This window comes from Zootermopsis nevadensis, unplaced genomic scaffold (genome assembly GCF_977971745.1).
Source record: "Zootermopsis nevadensis isolate Lab colony 2312 unplaced genomic scaffold, Znev_1.0 Znev_ptg000021l, whole genome shotgun sequence".
Taxonomy (NCBI): Eukaryota; Metazoa; Arthropoda; class Insecta; order Blattodea; family Termopsidae; genus Zootermopsis; species Zootermopsis nevadensis.
Window position 1 is genome coordinate 15,416,087 of NW_028259153.1, and position 25,135 is coordinate 15,441,221.

General features: G+C 41.1%; 1 protein-coding gene across 4 annotated transcripts in view; it reads right to left on the reverse strand.

Moving 5' to 3' along the window:
- Positions 1-6,569: 6,569 nt before the first annotated feature.
- The window catches only part of LOC110839216 (uncharacterized), a 71,177-nt gene continuing 52,611 nt past the window's right edge, over positions 6,570-25,135 (reverse strand). For 3 of the 4 annotated variants that reach the window (XM_022083173.2, XM_022083174.2, XM_022083176.2), the window contains exons 6-8: positions 19,321-19,384; positions 15,080-15,259; positions 6,570-10,042 (exon numbers count right to left, since the gene is read on the reverse strand). In XM_022083173.2, the coding sequence (XP_021938865.2) occupies positions 6,908-10,042; positions 15,080-15,259; positions 19,321-19,384 (3,379 nt within the window). In that variant the 3' untranslated portion in view covers positions 6,570-6,907. Of the gene's footprint in view, positions 10,043-12,089; positions 12,625-15,079; positions 15,260-19,320; positions 19,385-25,135 lie in introns of those variants that run through there. The other variant, XM_022083177.2, reaches the window with a different exon arrangement.

Here is a 25,135-nt window from a genome sequence, read left to right on the forward strand (position 1 = left end):
CGATATTTAGGTTTCGTTAGATTTAAAAAAAATGTAGACATTTTCCTTCGTCTGATGTTATAAAATACACAACGTTTCGAGGACATCCAGGCCTGAAAACTTTATGTATTTAATAACATCAGACGAGGGATAAAATCCAAAATCCCAACAACCCAGATTGTATCACACCATTCAATTGCGTCGTCACATGTGCTTAGACGACTGCATGTAAAGGCATGATCGTGTCACCTCGCGATTTTGCACCCGTAACATTGGAATTATATCCCTCAAATGCCATAATGTCCGGTAAGATGTCGTGAAAATCCATCCAGCCGTTCTCGATATGTTCATCCACACAGACGGACGTCACCAGAGACGTCCATAATCAAGCCGATCTGGTGACGCCATCAGAAGACGTCGTCTCACCTCTGGAAATTGAGCATCAATATGAAAAGCAGATGTGGACCATAGGTAATGACGTCATTCAAACTCACGAATTCAAGCAACCGTCACAGTGTATTCACGAGTCTATAAAGTCACAAAATATAATTCATCGCCCTGATGATGGAGGCAGTATGACCTCTGAAACGTTGGTTAACATCGACCAGACTACACAGCGCAACAACCCAGAAGACAGAAATCTTCATACTCATCGCCCTGATGATGGAGGCAGTATGACCTCTGAAACGTTGTTAAACATCGACCAGACTACACAGCGCATCAATTCAGAAGACGGAAATCTTCACAAAATATAACTCTGAAGCAGCCACATGTGGCCCATAACAAAGTTAATTAAAAAATAATTGCAGGCATAGTCAAGTTATTAAATGCGCAAAAATGGACACACTTGAACCAGTTAACTTCATATTGGATTGGGTTGGGTGAGGTGAGGTTACGTTAGGTTAGTGATTCCAAAGCGCAGAAGATCACGAAAAATCACTTTTATAAGTGCTACTGCCATTAGACAGCTTTTAGACACACTTCTGACATGTATGACGAAAGCGTTGAAATAAAAGGCACAGGAAATGAATAGGGTAGTATGAAGAGAAGAAGATAAAAAGTAGGACCAATGGAAGGAATAAAGAAGGTAAGGGATAAAAATATAGCTTTCAAAATCATTCCCTATTCAATTTCAACGTATATTTTCCACATAGATTTTGTGGAAAATATTTTTACAGTGTCCATTTGCCTCCACCCTTAACCTATTGTAAGGTAAACTTAGGTGGTCAGTGATGGTGTACAATAAATAACTAAAAGTTAAACTCCATCAAACTATCAACCTTAACTTAAAACTCCTGTTTTGGCTTGATTCCTTCAGAACTACTGGAAAGTCTTCTAAAATCCTTAATTATGTTTTACTTACGAAGCCAGCCTGCATTCACTATGCAGCTTTGATACGATACGGTGAATGTCCATAATTGGATCAGACCAGTGGCAGAATTATTTTATTACGCATGAAAATTGTTCAGACTCCGAATAAAATACCTATGCTCTCAGAGAGACTTAACTTCATATTTGTCTATTAACAATGCCGTTCTGTTGTTCAAGTGGTTAGCAGCTGATTTCTTGATGCGGAGACCCGGTTTCAGTGTCGGGTGACAGCAATTCAGACTCACGGTGAAGGAAGCGACATTGGAGCGTGTTTTCTCCGCGTTTTTCACCTGTGCTAATGTCAGTTCATTAACGCTCTGTTTATCTGCTTTGTGAGCTGTTTCTCGCTACTGAGCTGGTAAGCAGCCTCTGTTACTGTAAAGTACTTTTTGTATATATGTTCTAATATTAATGGCGGCTGGTGGGACAGAACCCGGGACCTTCTGAATGTTAAACAAGTACTCTGACCATCCAAATGATCTGGTGGTCAGCGGCCCATAGCAACCATCAAACAGGAGCAGAGTCAACTCCAGACACACCTCATTCAAGAACAACATTCAACAAAACTCATTTTGCCTGCGTGACTGAACATCCGATTTGTCGTAATTAGTTGAGTGTTTTAGCCTATAATTACATATGCAGAATGCTTTTGTCGCATGTGAGGAGGATGGGCTAATATACCCCACTCCGTAAGCGGGGTCGGTCCAACATATCCCCTCTGCGCCACTCAGTGCGGTTTGAAACGCCATCTTGGTTGTTCGCAGTGCGTATTGACCCACAGTGGCGTGTCGTTAGTGTCGGAGTTTCACCGCTGCTACCACCAGAGCGTGTTTTAATCGGAGCTGTGACGTTGTATGACGGACAGAAGAAATGATCAATACGACCCGGCTAGCTGGCTGGTTGTACGGGTATATCTGCCTGGCGTGAATACAAGTCCCCCCCTCCCGCTGTGCCACTGGTTTTCAAGGCAACAACCCGACGAACTGCACAGAAGAAAATGTCTGCCTGGAGCGAGCTCACGCTGGGATTGACAGCGCCAGTCGGCGGACAACGGAAAGGAAATCCGCATACAACGCGAGACCGAGCTCAAATGACGCGAAGCACCTGACAAGACTGAACTTATGATCAGAATCATATAGCATAATAAATGTTGATGCTGTAATACAACCCAAACATCTGCTCCACGTGGAACCGTGAAAATGTGGACAAATATGGACGGCGCGGGTTGTGAGATTGATGCTACATCCCTCCATCCGTTTACAATCTCACTTCTTCTGCCTTCAACCAACGAGGCTCAGTTTACCGAGTCATGGTGGTGTAACAATAGAATCCGAGAAATTTACGTACCGTCATGGTTGAATATCTAGCAGTGCTACTTTGTCATCACAAGGTTTGATTCTCGTCTCAAAGGCCAGATATCCTCACAGTTTTTTCCCGTGTTTTCCTAAGTGTTAGTCCCAACACGCACCGCGATAATTACGTAAAAATAACCCATGACCGCTTCCTTCCATATCCTTTGTAACTTATCAGCGTGCATCCTCCGATTCAATGTGATGGACGGAGCGTATGCAGTTTTAAAAGCGTCGTAAAAGTAAGATGAACGGATAATGTTAAAAAGGGTGTTACGGAAAGAAGGAGTTCATGGAATTGTCTCAGATTCACGCGGCGTCAGTATTTTTAACAGAGGACTGTTTGTGGAGAACCTCAGGTCTTCAATTGCCAAAAATTATTTAGTTTTCAAAATCATGGCGAGTTTACCATAGGCCGACCACATCGAGATACATCTAACACTTTCTAGAGAGTCAGTTAATATGAGTTACGGGAAAGACAGTTTAATACAAATCCCGTTTTGCACGATATTGGTAAAAAAAACTAAAGTTTTAAATGAAAAACAGGGGTTGTGAAATTTCTTCATAACTAGAGCCACATTCAACCTTGCCTATCGACTCGCAAGATTTATTGAAACTTCATATACACTTTATTAAAAATGCAACAAACTTCATAATACGAAAATGCCCAAATAATATTCTATCCTGCCCTTGAAGGACGGGACAAGTTACCTGCGGAAGTAAGAGTGAGAGTACCTCGATAAAACTGCGTAATAGGTAAGACGATTTAAGCCCCGCTTTAATCAACTTCTTTTTGAACCGCTGCAGTACAAACGGGTTGTACACGTAGCCTAGAATGTTCCTCCATAACATAACTTAATTAAATCAGTAGTTAACTAGTTATTTTGTATGGCTTCTGTTTGTGTAATCTTTCAATTTCATCTGTATTTAGAATAGATTTACTTTTAATTTGCATGCATCCTGCAAGTGGTAATCAGAAGTCGCATCCCAGTTGCTATGGCATTCTTAATTAAGTTGAATAATTGATCACAGAAAAAAGTGCTACCAAATACTAAGAAGATGACAGAATATTACAAAAGTGTAAGCCGGCAGCTCGGATTGATACCTCTGGGCTACAATTTGTTAGGCTGCGAGTCACGACCAAGAAAAATGCCCGTTTCATAATTATTTTGAATTGCTTCAAGACTTCCTTCTTCTTGACAAGTGGTCATTAAATTGTACCCTAGTTGAACTTTATCCAGTAAAATACTCCGTGTGTGTAAAATTAGCAACATGTCAAGTCCTATGTGGCAACTGGTGTAATTGTATTAATAAATTTCCATCAATTTTTCATGTTGTAAAAACGTAATCCAACCACTAAATAAACTTACTGCGAAGTCACCAATTGGCTCAATATTTCGTGAAGTAGAGGCAGGTGTTTAATTCTTGGACATGTTCTTACCAAACGTTTTCGGAAGTACCTGAGTTTACAAATGGCGAAATTTTGTTTGTAGCACGGTGGACTTTCGTGGTTATATTTGCGTTGTCCTAATTTTAAAATTCGCCTTTCCACGCACAGCTTTTGGATTTATAATTTATCTTCCACTTCAATCCTACTTTGTATAGGGCAAGTTCTACAGTTAAACTTTAGGTCAATGTATTAGATTAAATGATTTTATAATATATTATGTTGCAGCCAACATTATTGATTTGTTTTGTGAAAACGGCCTATAACACCACCACCTAATTATACCAATGTATTTTCTATATGTTCAGTCCTTATTGGCCGTGTACTGCAACCGGTTAAGAAGCGAGAAACCCTCAAATCTTTGCCCTCTGAGTATCAGGTAAAAGGGTCGCTTAGAGACAGAAATTTATGTGACAGGGAAAGGAAGGGTAGAACAAATTCCCAGAACGTGACTTCCCAACCCACCACAGTCAGGTCTTCAAATTTAGGATAAGACCTGAAGGGCTCTACTAGGTAAGTCTAGCAAGAAAATGTAATACAAAAATCATCCTCCTAGACAAATAAAATCCCTCTTGAGTTACTTAATTTGATTTTGTTACCATCAGGAATGGAGGCTGGAGTACAATGAACCGGCCTACCCAGAAGATAGCCATCTTCATTCCTAATTTCGTTCATACTAATAATATGTTTCGTAAAGTTAAATAACACTAAATCTTATACTTCAATTCCCTTCCATAATTTTTCTTCCGCCCGCAGCACGTGAATCTCGTGCCGTATTAAACCACCTGAAAACACATTATAACCGAGGTTCCATAACAAGTAGGCTAAATGTGACGTGAAGTTCTGAAGTTATTACAAAAAAGGCAAAAACTAACATCAAACAAGATGAAAATCTTCTGACAACGTAGACGTTGCAAGTCCAAGCAGTCGGCCATTTCCTCCTTCAATTGCGTTGCACATAAAACCAGATGTACTATTACATGGTATCACGTGGCTGGATGTCATTAAGTATTTTTCACTTTGCCTGTTCTCATCCTCGCCCCCGTGTGTTAGTTATTTCGCGTAGCACTAACTGAAAATTATTTACTCCCATCTTTCGTCTGATGCAATTATCATTCATGGCCTCTGCATTTGTGTATTTATCGCGCACTACTTATTACTCACTTGTTACGCAGGCCTATGCACTATGTATCACTTCTCCTATAGCCATTTTGGTTACATAATTTATTTAAAAAATGTTTTTCTTCTCGAATATTTGCCAGAACGGTGGTTGACAGCTGTATGTAGTTGCAGCATGCAACATTGCTGTAATTATGTGGACAGTGCTTTCATAAAATAGGATTAAATAAGGGCCTGTCTCTGCAAAGGAAATACGCCTGCGCATTTCGATTCTGAATCAGATTGCTTCAATTTTGCGACATGACGTAAAGAAGTGAAGTGAATAGAATTTTAGATTTAGTACTTTATACGGAATGCTTTATCGATGCCGGAATATCCAGAAATACGCGGTAAACTTGGAACCTATTAACATTGAAGGTTTCGTTTCTAATATTCCAACAGTGAATCATTCCTTATCATCGTTCCAAAGGTCCTCTCAGTGGTGACATTAATATAATTCATATTTTATGTCAGTACAAACTATACGTCTGTAAGCCCCTTTTAAAAGCAACAGAGAAACAGTAGCGATAAGGCAGCTCGTCTTTCAGACCAACAGTTTTAATCGGTCTTATTCCATGGGTATATCAGATTAAATTAGGATACAACACTTCTCAAGTAACTGAATCGCAGTCTTCCTAGAAGTCTAGAAATAGGTGGTCTACTTACTATTCCATTGTACTTACACTTCTCCTCCAGTGTCTCACGAATACAGGAAGTCTGGCAAGTCATTTGGTCTGTTACGTCGAAATCCACACCGATTTCATTTCTGTATTTCGTAAACCTGCGAAAAAAATGTTCGCATTTCTTTCATAAACAGGTACAAGGATAAATTTCTTATACCACCTTGATATTTTTTCCTTATTAAGAATAGAATTAAGAAGTTTGTGGGCCTCACAATTTAAAGTTTAACCTTTGCTTGGATCAATTATTGGAATTTGATCAATAACTAGCAATTTATATACATTACTTTTAGATTCTTTCAAAAGAAACCTTAACCTCGAAACGCTCATATGTACGTAGGCCTACCTGAGGTTGTCTGACGTCTTTAATATCCGGCACATTCAATAGATGACGGAAGTAATTCTTCCCCTGCCCAAAATATTGTGAGAATGCGCAAGAAGACTGCCATCTGTCGCCCTAATTGGAAATTATAAGTGAAGTTCTGAAAGGCGGACGCGTTCATTGTAATTACACTTTACGTAAAGAATGAATTTTGATAGGATTTTTTTAGTAGGGGTTAAAGAATGAGAAGAGGAGACAAAGGATGGTCTTAAAATGGACATTTATTGACTCTGACAATGAACATTCATCGACTAATATTGACAATGTAACCATCAATTTTTTGCCTAAAGAAAGTGTTAACAGAATTTTGCTTGGAATACGATCGATAACTGTGTATCTTATTATCTAATCTTATACGATAAAAACATTCCAAAACATAGACACACTGTGAATTAACGCACAACCTATTCGCTACCGAAAAAACTTAGCTGACATAAGAATGTTGGCACATCTACACCAATCTCTCGTACAACGATTTACAACAATTACTACCTCGCGGATGTCTCTTAATAATAAGCCCATTTAAAACTGGACTTACGCCTCACTTGCTGTGCGCCTCTACAGCTCTGACTGTGAGGCCCGCAGCCACTTTTTCAATATTGCGCGTCATGTTTTCCATTTTCCGTATAGACGACGACACTGGAGTTGCTGCTGCTTGTACTATAGGAGTAGACGCACTGGCTTTGACAGTCGAATTGTTGAAGCTATTCTGATTGTTAAACAGCGGCTTGTTCACGGCCGAAAGTCTGTTCTGCGCTGCAGAACTGTTTTGCTGTTGCCGGAACAGCAACGCGGAGGGGTTTGGGATATGTCTGACGGCCTGGTTCGGGCCTGGTTTCGTGTGATTATTTATCCCACTGCGATTTTGAAGTCCCGACATGAGGCCTCTTCCTCTGCCCATGGTTCCTTGCGCGGAAGGATACAACTCATGGAGCCGTGGCATACTGCCAGCTCGGGAGCTAGCACCCAGGGGACCGCTTGCCTTGTTGAGTGCGGTGGGTGGGATCGGAATACGTAGAGGTGGTATAGAGTTATTTGATAGTGCCTGGTATTGCTGATGACCAGAAGGAGATCGCGTGGGAGGCTGCGACAGGCCACTACGAGGGTTACTATTGGAAGTATAGGTCACTGAAACTGATGAACGTCCTATTACGGACGTAGGGGAAGCTGCTACGGAAGCAGAGGTCATTTGTACTGAAAGAGCTGCAGGTTTCTGCTGCAGCTGTGGCTTAACTGTTCCACCGCTTCTGACACACTTGTCGCCCTTAGCAGCCATTTCATTTCGGATGCGCACTGCCGTGTCTGACAACGTCTTCAAGTTGCTCATTCCGCATACTACTGGATGTACAGTAGTACCCAAGCTATCGGTACCAGGGGATTTAGACACCTTCCCGCCAGACAACGCGGTAACGTTAATGAGCCCATGTTGCTGTTGGAGTTGCCTGTGAACCAAGCTTTGTGCTATTGACAAGATACTCTGATGCGTTGAAGAAACCGTTCCGCTCGAACTCTTCTGGACTGGTGATGGTGGTGACGGAAAACCTGACGCAACTGTAGGGCTGGAAGCTGTTTTACATCGTGATGACTTTCCCGATAGATCTAGTGCACCAATATCATCATGCCTCATGGCCTGCTCGTCGTCCACGGGACCGCTTTGTTCTCGACCTGCCTCCTCCTTAGCATGATCTCCGGTTTCTGTTACTGTAACCGCGGTGTTAGGAATGGGAGTCTTCGATATTGTAGTCGTGGTATTGGCAGAAAGACTTATCGTTGTTGGAATCTTGGGAGTGATGGTCAGGCCTGATGGAGGTCGAATTGACGTCACTGAAGTCTTTCTAATCCTCACGAGAGGAATAGTGGGTAGGGGTTTGTAGCTGCCATGATCTGGAGTCCTGACAGTAGCACAGGTTTCAGCCGTGTTACTTGCAGAGACCGATGTAGTGGCAACGGTCATGCAGGGTGTTGACGCAGAGGCCGTAGTGGGTGAGTTCACAAGCATGATCTCCAGCGATGGTCTCTTAGTCTCTTCACCAATATTACTACTGTTGCTTGCATTTTGTGCTTCGAATTTACGTTTATCAGCGATGCTCACTTTGCTGACAGTGATGGAGGATGGTGGCATCAGTACGTCCGTCTTCTTCGCTCTGCTGTTAACGTCGTCCTTCACTGGTGTGCTGTTTGTGGCGGGCGTGGTGTTGATGTTCTTGTGCCTTACTGCCCTCATCTGCAGCAAGCGCTCTTTGGCTGACGTCGTCGCACTGAGACTACTGCTGGATTCTCCATTAGAACGCAAGCCAATGTTAGTGTCCGGAGCACTCAGTTCCAGCTGGTTCTTCCGATTGTGCTTAGAGTGGTGGTGATGGTGGTGATGTCGATGTGACATCATTGGTTTAATAGAACCTAGCTTCACCTTCAGTTTCATCACGTCTTCCTGATACTGCAGTATGGTGGGTGTCGACTCTGAACGATGTGTTTTGCGCTTCCGAGTAGAATTCTCCTGATGATGATGTTTCGATTTGTGTTTGCTCTTCTTCCTTCCATCTTTCTTCGCCTTCAGCTTTTTTCTCTCCTCCACTTCTTTCACCTGTTTGTCCTCGTTTATCTCTTCCTGCTTTGTAACAGCCTTTGTGGCGACTGTGATGTCCTCGTCACCTCCCTCCTCATCTTCTGTAGAAGACATTCTTAGCGTAAAGTCGTCGTCCTTGTCGTCGTCCTCCCCGTCTCTCGCAGCACTCCCAACCCCTTCCTCAACAGTGGCTTCTTCTGTACCTGCACTATCCACGACGCCCTCAGCAGCAGAATTGTCCTCTACACATCCGCTTTCCTCTACGAGCGCTTCCTCTTCCTGCATAACTGATACTTCCTCAACCTCCTCAGATGCAGTACAACTTTCTTTCATGACCGTTTCGTCAGAAGAGGCGTCGTCGTGGGAGAGAACGTTTGCCAACGTCACTTCTTCATTAGCGTTCGTCTCTTCGCTGCTCGGAGAAGCGTTAGAAGCGACGTCAGATACGGTAGCAGTAGCAGTAGCAGTAGGAGAAGCAGTAGCAGTACTACTACTACTAGTACTACTACTAGTAGTAGTAGTAGTCGACGTCGTTGTAGTAGCAGCAGCAGCAGCAGTACTAGTAGCAGAAGGGGCAGTACCGCCACCCGCATCATCATCGTCATGTTCCTGGTCACTGTCGCTAGACCTTTTTCTCCTCCGCGTCTGTCGCTTCTCCTCCATTATCGCTTCCTGCTCCACATTTTCTTCCTTCTGTGGTTTTGTATCATTCGTGTCTGTATGTTCCCCACAGTCTTCATCTAACTTCATCTTCTTAGTCTCTGGTTCCGTTGCATCATCCTGAGGAAGTGTTCCTTCTTCCACCGATGTTGTTCCTTCTGGGCTCGGAGCACTGCTTTCAGAAGAAACTTCTTTTACGTCCACGGTGTTCCCAGTTTCAACATTATTCGGTGCAGTGTCCGAGTTTTCGGACACAGACGCTGAATGGGAAGGTGACACGGACTGATCCTGTTTATTCGGGTGGTCATCGGGTTCTTCGGGCACATCCTGCTGTGGGGGCTGCTGTTGTAACTCTGGTTGGATTCTGCTGGAAACTCTGATCGGCGGCACTGCCATTGGGACGTACACAGGTGGATGGAAGATCCGATAACTGAACCTCATAGGTGCAATCTGCAATACAAAAATTCGACTTGTTAGGTCTACAGATTGGCTGAGTATTACAAGAGTGTGAACGCATTTTATAAATGTGTTCTTTTCAATTTTGGTATTTTACTTTTGGGTTGTGACGCCATTTTCGCGTATATTGTGATATCCCATCTACAAGCTCACACGGCGTCATAACCCAGACAACCACAAAGGACATCTTCATCGCCGTGAGAATATCGACGTCCCCTACCTTTCAACATTTCCTCCTCCAACCATTTCGCATTCCTACAGTTCAACAGTGTACAGCCAATGCAGGTGAAAAAGGCCTAAAATAAGGGGATCGTGTTAAAGAAACACTAAATTCCGTGCCCCAACTAAGAATCTAATACGTGACCCCTAGGTCCTATGCGTCATAACCAGCGGCAGGATAATAATCATTCTGGTTCGGGTAGGCTTAGTTCTATAATGACGACTGTCTTCTGGGTTTTAGCGCCGTGTACTCTGGTAGAAGTTTACCGACGTTTCAGAGGTCCTTCTTGTCTCCATCATCAGGGCGGTGAGCACTTCTACAGACCATACGGTGGCGGCAAAAACCCAGACGGCAGCCATCGTCACACTCGCCGCCGATAGAACTTGAAATATCACAATATTTCCATAATTTCTGGGGCGTTCTTTAGCGGTTTCTTCACCAGGATTCGTATTTTATATATCCTGTCAAATATATTCGGTTTGTATAAAATCCGACTCCACACTTTCCTTTCTGTGGCCTTTTCTTGGCTGGTCGCTAGGCGACAGTTTAATGCATTAAGGATGCACGCGGTGCCAAGGCGGTCGGTAAAGATGACGTATTTGCCAATTCCTTTCCTTTATAGATCCAGAATTTAAAGGCATGTAAGAATAATTCATTGTTTTAAGATTGCATTAAGATTTTGCTGAAGACCTTGATGTCACATTTCGTGTAGTACCAATGTCACAACTTCGCAATTATTTCGTCGACAAATGAAATATTTAATGAAAAACATGTTTAAGGCAGAAACAGACCTGAACGTTAGGCCTAGTTTTACACGGAAGAAAGTGTCAAGAATGCGCGCATTACATTCGCCGAAAGGAATTCATGAGGAACGCTGAAATTAGTTATGTGCGTGACTTTATCTGAGTTTCTCTCTGTGTGGAAAATTACACCAACATAAACAGGTCCTCAGAAGTCTATAGGAAGAACACGTTGTCTACTCTGGTGATACAGAGCAAGAGGACGATTTTTAAGAAAGGAATAGTGCGAGTAATAACATTTTCTGAAATAAACACTGAAAATGCTCAGATTTCTTATGAAACATGCACGTAAATTGACACGTACACCGAAGCAGGGCTACGTAAGGACCCCAAAGAAGACTCTGAAGGAATATAGGTAGGGTTTAATGCAGAAAGAAACTCCATTAGTTTGATAATATAATTTATTTTTATAAAAACCCACGCGAAGATGGAATCATTCCGCTGGAGTTTTATGACGGAGCCGATATCATCACCTGAGTACAAATAACATACATCAGCCTACCATTATCATAACATCCAGACAGACCTAAAATTGTCTCTGTGTTTATTTAAACGACACACCATGGACGTCCAGCTCAACTCCATGCACTGTTTAATCTCGGCATTTACATGGAGGCGAGCAGCCGACTTTATAATATGACCGCAGAGATGGTCTCATTTATGACAAAGAAGAAATCCTGCCCCTACCGGAAAACAAACCTTTTGGTACAGCGAGCAGCCAATGGCTATCCCAATAACTTTCAGATACAAAGTGTCTCAACAGACAATAACTCTTCATTCTTATGTTTATAGATTCCGTACGATTGTCAGTGAAAAAACTGATTATTTCTTTAAACAGCGTTAACAAGGAAGCTGACATGGTTACAGGTTATCTTCTTTGCAGCACGGACCCAATTCTCAAATACTGTTCAGATGAGTTTCGACTTAAAACGGACATTTAATCAAGCATCCTTTATAATCTCATCCATATAAGAAGTGATGTACTGTACGTAAAATGAATGCATATACAGTTCACACTTACCTGCACAGCACAATGAATTCACGCCGCAAATTAACTGTTGATACAGGATAGGTGCTTTGAGACCGACAAGAGTTAAGCCTTGGTAAATGCACCAAATACATCGGCATATTCAAAATGCCAAGGTACAAAGACAACGCGCGAGTAGCTTTCTGTGTGCGCTCTGGTAAGCAACGCAACGTTTCGGTCTTGGTTTTGTTAGGCGTCAGATTACTTGTCGTCTGCACTCCATCGTAGGTGGTTTTGAGTCGGCTCGTTGCGGCTTGGTTTACGCAACGGAGCGGCAAAGCACATATTAACCGGTCAAAAAACATCTGCTCGGCGGAGTTTGCGCCAATGTTACACGTGCATAATGAATATAATATCCGTACAATAGAAACATGTTGTTTCGGACGACAGTACTGAGCAGAGCATGCGCAGAGCGTGTCGAAACCTCCCTCCTGGAAGACGCCAAGACAGTGAATGATGCGGACAAGATTAACACAAGCTCATACCAGTATCGATAGTGTTACATCTAGTATTCGTATAAAACCAATACAGAGCCAAATTTATTGTCACACCCACCATAATCACCATAATTATTTTACGATTTATTGATTCTGTCGTCTGTACAGTTGTTCGAGACTTCATTATTCACTAGCTCCTACGTCATGCAACGTTTTATATTTTCACTGGAATGAGTTACCACCTGACTGACTGCCGTCTTTGCACTACATTTCTTGTGTGATCAAAAAAAAAAAAGCCCATATAACCACTACTCACAGACACAAAAATTTGGCCTTTTCAAAGCATCGCTATCATTTTATGTAGGTCTTTCAAAGTAATGTATAAAATAGAATAAAAATTTTCTTGGATATTATCCATCGTCTAGTAAATATAAAACGTAAAACGACGTTTCGGAGATGGGACTCTATCTCCGTCTTCAGGTTCCTACACAGTTGGGCCCACTAGATAGAGCTAATCCCTATCTCCGGACAAAGTAAAAAGATGAAAGTCCCGGAATAAAAAGGCATTGCCACACCATCCATCCGTGGGACGTAAAATAATAGTATGTATAAATCAAAATTCATAAACACGATAAAGCCAAAAAACAAAAACCCACAAAAGGTGGGAATAAATACACATGAATATCAGCTCGAAACTCGATGCCCAACTTGGATTTCTTCAGAGATTACAGGTATCCAAATATGAGACAAATCCAAACTAGGCTGGCTGATAGGGTTGGCGAGTAGTGCCTTGTGTGCCGCCTCCTTGTAATTTCTGTAGATGGTATTGGGTTCTGTTAATAATACTCTGGCTCCATCCCAACAGACATGATGATCTTCTTCGTACGCATGTTGAGTCCCATCTCCGAAACGTCGTTTTACGTTTTATATTTACTAGACGATGGATAATATCCAAGAAAAATTTTATTCAATTGACTCTTCACCATCGTCAAGAAGTTTTAGATTTGATAAAATGTATAAAATAGTTTAAAGGAGATTGCTATAGAAATAAAAGATAAAATTCTGTGCGTGTGTGTGTGCACGGGGACTCGCTTACCAGAATGCAACATTAAATCGTAATATAAAGATAATTAAGCAACCTACTGCCAGTGTAACACAACATACTTAACAGCACAACGGAACTGTTCACAGTTTAAGATCACCACATGCACCAAGACATCAGCATACAATACGGTAATTATATGAACTCAATCTGTATAATAAGAGGTCTTTCGAGAGAAAAAAACACGTACTTCACCATCTTGGTAGGGATAGAAAGAAAGAAGCAACATTACAGTAGTGCTAAATATACTTAAATTAAAATACATCTTAGCACATAAAACGTGTAATAAGAAACAAAATAAAAAATAGCCCATATATACGGACATAACTTAAACAGCACGGCCATAGCATTAATTTTAATATGTAATGTTAACCTTGGATATATTTGTTTCATATACTTTTTAAAATATTTAATATTTATAATATTTGAGAGTCCATTAAAATATTGACATAGCGTATGTCGTATAAAAATGTTATGACGTCATGAGAATTGATGAAAAATGTAACCGAATATCAAATTGTGTATTTCAAAATAATGAGTTGTGTTTGGCGGATAATAATAGAATACCTAGCTGTATTATTCGGGAGCTAATTCAATCGAATTCTGGTTCACTTTCCGTCTACGAGAGAAAATCGATGTCTATCAGCAAGCGTAATAAATATACAAAGACGACAATGTGATAAGCAAAATGGTAAGAGACAGTTATTTCAGCCTACGCAACATCAAACTAGACGTTGTGTCATTGGCAAAACCTTAATACGTAAGATGTCGTCATTAATTGAATGCACAGCGCATTCAGATTTTAAGCAGGCCTACATTTACAGAATCAGTTAAATTAACTCAGGATCGTTCGGCCTACGACCTGTGTTCGAACTATCAAAGTTAATTAACGCGGGTTTCGTTCTGGTTACGTTGAACATTTGGATTCTGTTATTGGACAGTGTCATACGAATATGCCAGTCGCTAGCTAAATTTGGTATAAGTAGCCTTCAATTTTCGGATTCTCTTACAAAAGAGTTGATTCAACTGACTAAGAACAGCTATGACAGGTGAGTTTTATTGTAGCTACTATAGTGGTATTGAATCGTCGGATAAATTGCCAGAGACTGATTTAAAAATTCGTAACAATTTACATTTCTGACGGCGATGAAGATGATATTGTGACGCAAACCAACGTTCTAGAGAAACATACCGTAACCATCTTCAGGATTGACAGTTTCTGAAGATGGAGACAAAGTCTGGATGATATTAACACAGAATGATTTTTGATCGGGTAGTGTCCAGCAGCGAGTTCTGATATTAGCATAGATGAGTTAAGATTTATCGTCAAAGTCGGTTAATTACTTAGATGCAGTACTAACATAATTATTTAACTCCTTTATTATTAACGATTCTCTTAGAAGGCTGTACACTCCTATACGACGTGTATAATTAAGGACACTCACCCGCTTCCATGAGAAAGTGTAGGCCACGTCCATGAGGCAGAAGTCGTCTCTGAGACACTCCCCGGCGTAGATGATGTCAACCCGATGCTCCGACCTCAGACCGTACTTCATGCGGATGAACTTCTTAAGGTGATTCATGCTGACGGCAGCGGGGCACTGCAGGTAACGTCTGTGTGGAATCTGCAAGGATAACAGGCGGCCTTATGAACAACACGGGGGGAGGGGCGGGAGGTGTTTGTCTGTCCGTCCCAGCTTCCGCATATTTCGTCTCCCACTCGGACGAACTTTTGTGATGGAAATATACATGACGGCGAATTTAATTTTCCTTCGCATCGGAATAGTGCAACACCCACTTTAGGATGGAGGTCAAATCTAACTTTATCTCAATTATACCATCAGAGGAAACGTGGAAATTCTGTCTTATGAGTGCTACCACCTCAAAATTCAGTTTCGTGGCCAAACCTGCAGAGGACAAAGTAATAATGGGCCTATTTGTCTTTTAACGAGAAAAATATACTAATCCATGGGACAAGGGAACAGACATTGCTGCGACAGCAACGCCCACCACCTCTGAAACGCCGGTCAACATCTAGCAGACTACACGGTACAAAATCTCGAAAGACAGCCATCTTCATACTCTGTATGATTTGAGGTTTTCCGGTGAGTATGAAGATTTCTGTCTTCTGGGTTGTTGCGCTGTGTAGTCTGGTCGATGTTTACTAACGTTTCAGAGGTCATACTGCCTCCATCATCCATCTACCAGGCTACATAGCGCAACAACCCAGAAGACAGAAATCTTCATCTTGGTACTCGTTGCCGTGAGAACTTAAATGCTCACCTTCCGAGGCCGCGTTTGACAATGAGTGGAAAACAGACTTTATTAGTCAAGTGTTTAAATCCTGTCCACTGCACAGTTGTACCCCTGCACTGTCATGGGGTCGAAACAGAATAGGGTCGGGTTGAGAGGGGGATGCACCCTACTAGATCAGAGGGAGGATCGCTTTACAAATGTGTAGGGCCACTCCCGTCCGTAAAAGAGAGATTAATGAGGGGGGGGGGGGGATAACTGCTTTGAAAATCAGCTAATCTCTACTAATTACAGTAACCTTTCTGATCAGCACTCGCAGTTTACGCCAGGACTATTTCACATACGTTAAGCGCACTTTTAAATACACTGCCATACATAGGTATGTTAATTAAGTGATAGTTCTTATTTGCAGAAATGACATCTCAAAATGAGACACGCGTTATACCAATATTTGTTGGACACTGCCAACTGTTTGAGACATATCTAACATACGCTGACGTTTTGGAAACGGACTCTACTCCGCCCTTAATCCGATTGTCATATTCTGACGGATTTCTTGTATTTTTGAATAGCAGAGGCGGTTCAAATCGAACTCACGACCTTTCAAACACTAGGTTTTTGCTAAACACTTGACCATGAGCGGTCAGTAAGTAAACAGCGGTCAATTTTCACCAAACTACACGGTGCAACACACCAGAAGCCATTCATATTTTTGCTCGTCGCCGTTAGAACCTGAAATCTCAACTGCTGGTGTAATTTCATATAACAGTTCAACATCGTTACATTTTTTATTCTTCTCAATTCAGCATTGAAAAATATCCGGTTATTTGATGCTATAGGTGACCTATGTAGACAAAACACCGTGGTTAAATTAACACACACGGAATATTTCCGACAGAATCTAAAATAAAAATTAAAAGGTGAATATATCGACTTAACAAAATAGTTAAAATATTTAACAACGTTTAGAAAATTTGCGTGGAATGAGACTGGAAGATTATCGCAAATGTGAGTAAAATGTGGAACGAAATGGACATTGTCCAGCACAAGGTTGTACCGACGATCGTCTGGAGACAGTTTCGGCTACTTCAAGAAAATTCAGTGCGGATAGCCGGAAAACAAGCCGAGACTCGAACCGGATTCCTCCTCAGTGCAAGTCTGTAGCGTTGCCGGTACAAAAACCTGCTCCATCACAGAATAAAGAATTATCAAACAAAGAAAGCAGAAGAGGAGAAGGAAGGTATCGCACGGCACACAAAAGGCAGAAAGAAAGAGAAATAAAGCAAATTAATTGCTAGGGATTACTCAGGGAAGTGTTTCTGCTTTTCTTTACCACAAATTCTCCGAATATTTGGTACGATGCCAGCTGGATTCTCGTGGTAGAACAGAATTCTTGTACCTTATTTTATAGCAAAGTGTCGTGAAAATAAAGTTTCACAGAAGCAAGATGTACGCTGAGCACAAAAGAATTCCACTCCGTACTCAAAATTTCGCGGATTAAAAGATCGTTTGATTAAGAGTACATATTTTAAATCAGCATAACGATTAAATCGGACTACATTGCTCTGGTTTCAGGTCTGTTACAATAAAACCTAAATGTTGGTAGACAGAGGTAAACAGTGGAATCTTTTCTACCCTTATTTAATCACGTCATGGAGACGGATGTAAATTTCACATATCAAAATCCCGCACTAGATTAAGGAAAGTGGTCAGCTTCACGCCTCCGGCCGCTTAACCCCCAGGAAATTTCGTTGGACTTCGGAGTCCGTGCGGACGTGGTGGCGAAAGTAAACACGTGCCCTTGCCGAGAATCTAACCCCGGTCATCCAACCCGTAGCCAGTCACTGGACCTATATTGATTTATTTCTCCTGGCTCTTAACGGATAGCCCATAGATACGTTAATCCAAAACGTGAAACTAAACGACAATGTGACAGAAGTATCACGATGCAGACTGACGGAAACGAATTTACGAAAGGAGAGAAATATTGACATACGTACACCTGGTAAAGGAGGAGAGCAATCGAAACAGAATCCTGATAAAAATACAGGAACCCTAGTTTAAGATTGCTGTCTTATCACATGTTGCACTGTGTAACCTGGTAGAAGTTTACCGACGTTTCAGAGGTGCTTACTGCATCCACTATCAGGGCGCTTACAGCCGAGAGAAAAACTTCAGGTCCTCTATATTTCGCTGACTAACTTCAACAATGCAGAGCCATGAACAATGTCCCAATCAAATCAACGACATCTTTACAGCATGAATACCTGACAATGCTAACCTGCACACACCACCAGTTCCAACTCTCAATAACGCTACATTTTACCCATAGTGTGTATTTACGTCTTTCGTAATTCTCATACTAATCAGCTATTGTTTCGACTGATTTTTATAATGAAGACAAGTTGAGGTAGACAGGAATTGAATTAAATATTTGTAAACGAGTTTTGCGCTACAAAGGCTTAAGAAGGATTTTTTTTTAGTGTTCTATCTGACGACAGGTCAGGTCCATATGAACAGGATCCTTCCATCCTTTTCTCGGACTGGGACCTGTTCATATACGTTCTTGGCAGATGATCCAGAAGTGGTTTGCCATTGCCTTCTTCTGTGTGTGAATGGAGTAATTGTTGGGATGCCACGGAAAACCGGGGAAGCCCCCGGAGGAAAACTCCGTGTTGCCTAGACCACGGCCTTGCCCAACACAAGTTATAAATTCGGGCACCGCCGGGAATCGAACCCGAGACCCCAGGATTACAAGGCCAGTGTTCTAACCGCTAGACCACCGTGGCTGCTAAGAAGGAATATCCATTATCTAAAGGTTCATATCATTTAGTTATATCTAACAATTGTTTGTCTTTAAAAACTACTGTCACTGATTTAATAATATTTTCATATCAAATTTATCCACTGTAAATTTAAGCGAGTCTGTTGCATAATATTAAATTACTTATTTTCAGTTTTATCATCTTAATGGGACCCACAAAATTCGCAATGAAATGAGGTATCTAACAAGAATCTCTAGACTTTGTCACGACTGGGCCACTCGTCAATAAATTCTGTCTGAGGGCTGAAATCAAAATATTTTAATTAGGCCTATAGATGCAGAATATAAAGGGGTAGGAATTTTCGTTTTAAGCCATAAAATAAAGCAAATAAATTAAGATTCTTTCGACAAGATGGTCGAACTTTTATTTCTTCTTTCAAAATCGTAAAAGGCTTGTAAAAACTACTATTAGCCTATATACTGCAGAGCAAACCAGGCGCATTTGTAGGCGTTACATTTAAAAAGAAGAAGAAAAGAGTCCCGGATAAACATACACTAAACACTGCTCCACTAGCCTCATCCGGTCCGCAGGCCGCACTCTATTTGTCCTGCTGTAACCTATCCCATGCACTTGCAGCGAGAACCACCATAGTTTATGAAGCAACTTACCTGTTTGTGTTTTTCGATTTCGTTTTCTGTTTCATTCTCCCCTTCTTCCTCGTCACCCTTGTCGCTGTAAGAAAATACAAATAAATACAAAAATAAAAATCTCAAGAAGCTACTGTACGCGTGAGTTACGTCCCTGTGACGTATGCGCCCTGAGAAGTCACGTGCTGCACTACTAGCAGACCAAAAAACGTTGTGCTTGTTCTAATTTTACGTAAACTTTACTGGTGATACTTCGTGGCTTTGTACTAATGAAAATTGTTCTCCACTCAGGAATAAGGGGTTACGCATGCGCACAACATCACTTGCTTACAGGACAGCCGACGTCACAGATATGTATTTAACTCTCGCGTACAGTAAACGCAATCATCACCACGCAGTTGGGAAACTACTGGTGGTCATGTCGTCACTGAAAGAATACGTAATATTTTGTACCAATGCTTTAGATAACAAGGGTCTATTGTAGTTATCGTAATCCTCTTACCACAGAGCAGTCGACCGTATCTGGTTCACAACGGCCATGGTCAGGAAAGGTGGGTATAAGAGGGAGAAACTTTAGGCACGTAAACTACATTCATCCCTTTGCGGTCTCTGTCGGACTGAGTCCGACATTTAAATATCCGAGTTCAGGTCCGTTGTCGGACTGAGTCTGACATTTAAATATCCGAGTTCAGGTCCGTTGTCGGACTGAGTCTGACATTTAAATATCCGAGTTCAGGTCCTATGTCAGACTGAGTCCGCCACGTATTTTACGAATTTTTTACGTGATCTGGAGTCAAACTGAGGTTGGCAAACAATGTCAGCATATCATTCAAGTCTTCTTCTTTGCACTAGTTCTATCCTAGTAAGTCTTTGCGTACCTGATAACAGTGAAAGGAGGCAGGAGAGAAACATCGTCTTATTCTGACATGAGTCTAAAGGAAGCCAGGACTCCACACCAAGTGTTTGGCCATACATCATATAGTGAAGGAATACCATCGTGTATTTAGCTGTCATATTTACTTAGAATATAAATAATTTATAGTTATAAAACAAATATCCCATCTTCCTAGTAGGAAGTTTTATATATTTAATTGTATTTGACGCATAGAGCAATCCACCGCTGATATATGCATATTCATTCGTCTTCTTATCAAGCATTCTTTATGTGTAGTGACCTCATCGTTTACACTTCGCGTTCCCTTTCAAATTTATGGTGCTGAACTTCGTCTTGAACTTTCGAACACAATCAGCGAGAAGGGAAGCATAGCTCTGAGAACACGAAATCTAATGCTTATACATCGTACATCTTCATGCAATAAGAGATGTTTAGACTTCGCCAAAGTCTTATCTATCGGCTTGGACTTTGTTTAGTCTCTACCGAACGACAGGAAGCAGAAAGGCACCACTTATTACGGATCTCACTAGCGACAGTGGTATAGTCCGTGAAAAATATTTCACACGGTCAGTATTCAAACAAAAGGAACTATGATCCTCTCAGAACATATTTTCACCATATTTAGCAAAGTGTCTTCCGTTTTATGCAAGTTTAAAAGAAAATCACTAAAGTTCATAATAGTAGTTGAATGTATACAGCTTAGTGGCATTAAAATAGACCAGCAGAGAGTCGTAGAGGAATTTAAAAGGGACCGCAAAGGGTTAAAGAATATCCAAATCTCCCTATTGGCGTGGCACATTTTAGTTACGAAGAAGATTACACGTAATAGGTCTATACAGGTGCTATAATGATTAATAAATTTCGGTCAGTAAGTATTTCGCGTAGACCTCATGGCATTATTTCCCACTTCCTACAAAGACTTCACTTTTATTAAGTGATAGAACCTGACCACTTTCAAATACCCACTACCTAGTCTATAAACAAGTTTTAAGATCCTACAGTTAATGACGCTTCAATGTTCCCACGTCACAAATTTATCCAGCCCCATTTTAGCATTCTTTGTGATACAAGTTCAAAAAGTGATATCCTACGTCTGGCACGACGTTCACACAAACAAATCCTCAGTAATACGGGAAGCGTAATATTGTAAGGACGATATGCTCATTGCTGCGTGCATCCACTCACGAGGAGCCGATGTCAGCCGAGGCCGTACGAAGAATTCTGCTTATGCAAAACATTTTAATTTGTTGATCGCGCATAATTAAAACCGTGGTCGGCAAGAGACTGACGAACAACTATCACTTAACAATGCGTTTTGAACAACAACTAAACCTATGAAAAGTACACGATCACTGAAATCATTCTTAGTTTCGCGAAAATTCCTTACAAGAACAATTCGTTATTTCTTTTTCGCCTTCGAGGATTTCGATCTTCAAACTATTCAGACCCGAAATTAGTCTGATTCTGGACTTCTGGAAAGACTCCCGGAGCGGGGTATCGGTAAAGCTTCCTTTAATTTGAAGGTAGCGTAATTAGATCAATGTCTCTCAAACTCTTTCACGTAAAGGCATACTAAAATATAATTCACCATCTGCCAGCATTCAAATCACTTAGCCTGTTTCTGTAAACATATATGGCACGTCTGTCTGAGTACTTATGATAATCATAATATTATTCTTCGTTATACGCTTTACCTAGAAATAAGAAGACACTTACAATTCAGATATTCCTACGCAAATGTTACCTATTATCAACACTTTTATAAGTATCACACAAGACGCGTAACAAAAAATGTTAAGATTAGTTATGCATCAGAAATGACGGTAGCGCTACAACGGAACGTGTCTATAAATATCGAGGCAGCAAACAATTTAAGAGCAACACAGCAGATGAGATGACAAAACATGGTAATAAAAAAGGTCCCAATGAAATTATCAGACTTTGAGGCGTATTTTAAGTGTATAGAAAAAATAGGTCTACGGTTACCTGAGACAACGTGCCTGCTTTCAAATGTTAATAAGTTCGTAAAAAGATAAGGTAAACATATACTAAGTTCACATACATATGTATTTATTATAATTAACAGTAGGCCTATGTACTAATTGAAAGAGAAATAATCGATGGGTCAATGACTCGACTAGAAGTTGGAGATTCTGGTTTTCGCTTCAGTGAAAATTAAATACGCACATAGATTACTTGCAGAAAAATGGGTGCTAATTTGTATGTGTGTTAAAGCGATAATTCGTTAAACGAGCGTTCGTAAAGCGACGAATTGGTGTAGTTCCAACTTACATTGTGCGTTAAGTGTAAAGGTAAAAGTTAAAGTTGTATTATTTGAGCTTTTTACGGCGTTGAGTCCACATGGCTGTCTTCTGGGTTGTTGGACCGTGTAGTCTGGTAGAAGTTTACCGACGTTTCAGAGGTCTATGCTGCCTCCATCATCAGAGCGATCGCCCTGATGATGGAGGCAGCATCTTCAAAGTTAAATTTGTCCTTGTGACGAAGCATCACTCTATGGAGGTGTACTAGGCGCGTGGAGCATACAAGTTTTACCATGGCACTAGATGGAGATGGTCAGGGTCATACTCCGATTTTTTCTCCGATTGAAGCACTGAGTAATTTTACGTCACTTATAAACCGCCATCAGCTTCCAGGAGGAGGCCTTATGGCCCGTTTCGTCCGGGTGTTAGCATAGGCCTATCACTGTTTTACCTATATGGCCAGATACCCCACAGAACATTTTCTCTGAATCGCGGCATCGTGTAACATCAGATTTTCGCGACAGCCTATGTTGAAATGGCTGCCACCGAGTCCGCAAAAATATTTTATATGTTTCATTAATTCCCGTGAAATTTTCATCGCTTATATCCCTTGAATCACATTATATATTGCATGCAGAGAAAAGCTTCAAGTACACTTTTATTGATTTAATTTTCTGTCTATATGAGTGCGGGCTTTCACGATACGCAGATACCTTGTTAATATATTCTTTCCTACTCGAGAACCATTTATTAACATTTGTTCGTTGTAAAATGTAAACGAGATTATGTCTAAGGGTTAGAAATGACAAGATAAACACCACAAACAACATCAATGAATTTCTGATGTAGACTAATTTTTCCTTCCGTTTATATGGACATCCATGTTGAACCCCATATTATCCTTTGGACTCCTAAAACACACCACGTCAATAACAAACGCTTCTTCAATACATAGTCGCAAACTGAGTTGGCATTGTAACGAGATGCGGTCTCAAAATCAATGGGCCACAGCGTGCGATACAATAACAAGAAAGTCGCTGTCAACAGAAACGTTTAAAATAATTTTCACGCGCAGGTATGTTGGTATCGTACTTTAATGGTGTAGCAGGTAGGGCTACCAAAAAGACACAAACCAAGCTTTGATTCCACGACTCTTAAGATTAATTTCTTTGATGACTGTTCCTCTTTTCATTCATTTCTGCATTTTCCTTCGTTGCGTCATTTTATTTTCCTGTGTCCTTTCTTTCCAAAACATTGTAGATTATAAAACTATACGAATATTACGTGTTACAAATGCTTCTATTACCTGGAATAGTAGGCCTAATAAAATATGCAAGGAAAATCCTTCAGAATGCTAAAATATATCAAGTCATCAGCGAATGATTTTAACCTATTTTCCCTTCTCGCGCCGAACTTCCGGAATGACTGCTTGCACTCCAGAGACTTCATGCCCACTTAACAGACGCGGTGATACGTGATCCATAATAACTGGCCGTAAAGACACGGAATAAAATCAGTAACGAACAATAACTAACATTCCCTGTCAGATCAATGGGAGGTGATTTTCTTTCTAAATGCCACCAAAAAGAACTCGGCTCTGTCCAACCACTTCCTCCACTTTGTATTCTCAAAGCCGGAATTGGATCGCGGACCACCAATTGTGTGGAAGGTTTGATTACAAACATCTTTTTATTCTTCCCATCGGGACTTCTCTGCTGTCTTTCTAGTTTATTTGTTTCCCATTTGTTCCCTTTGCTCATTGTTCCTCTCTCACTCTCTATTCATCGTTCCCCTCCATTCCCTATTCCCATCTACGTTTGTTGCCATGGATACAGCTTGCATAAGGGGTTAACTTCATATATGCGTTATACACACACAGTGGAAAACATTTCCCCACTAACGCCGTAGGAAACCAGGCGACAGAGTCAACATTTTAGTTTAAACATGGATAATACATCTCCTACATGTGGGGTGGGATTTATGAATTCCCTCATGAAAGTACGTATTTGCGCCACACATTTATACAAACGACTACCTCGCTTGGTGCTGGGGGGACCTAGAAAGGCCTAGCAGGTTGGCGTGGTCATTCCTCTACAAGCGAGCCTAATCGGGAGACAATTCATACGTACCGAAGTGTAGTCTGGAACACTTCTCTGAAACGTCGGTCAGGATCTACCGGATTATATAGCGCAAAATCTCAGACAAAATCATCTTCAAAATTGTCACCGTGAGAACTTAAAATCTCACCAAACCATCCACTGATCAATCAGTAGAATCTCTCTTCTGAGATACCGGCTATCCTGACTGAGTCTATCAAGGTCTTCCTCGGTCTCTTCTGAAGACTGCCCGCCATTACCACTTCCTTCCAAAACCGTAACCTCAAAGTTTAATGAATTTTGTTACGCAGTGGCGCACGCTAATAAAAAGCTCTTGGTATGGTAATGTACCATTACAATGCATATTGTGCATTAACCGACTGGAAGGCAATTGCTTGGCTGATTGTGTGCAGCGTATGTAGAAACGTTGTAACCAAGTACAGTCACGTTCATAAATAAGTATGTGGAATGAGTCACAGGTCGATGTAAAAGAAATGAACGAGGATCACTAGTTATAACACCTGCCGTAATACGATATAATGACAAACGGTTTCACGTAAGAGTGTATAATAGTCGCGTGGAAC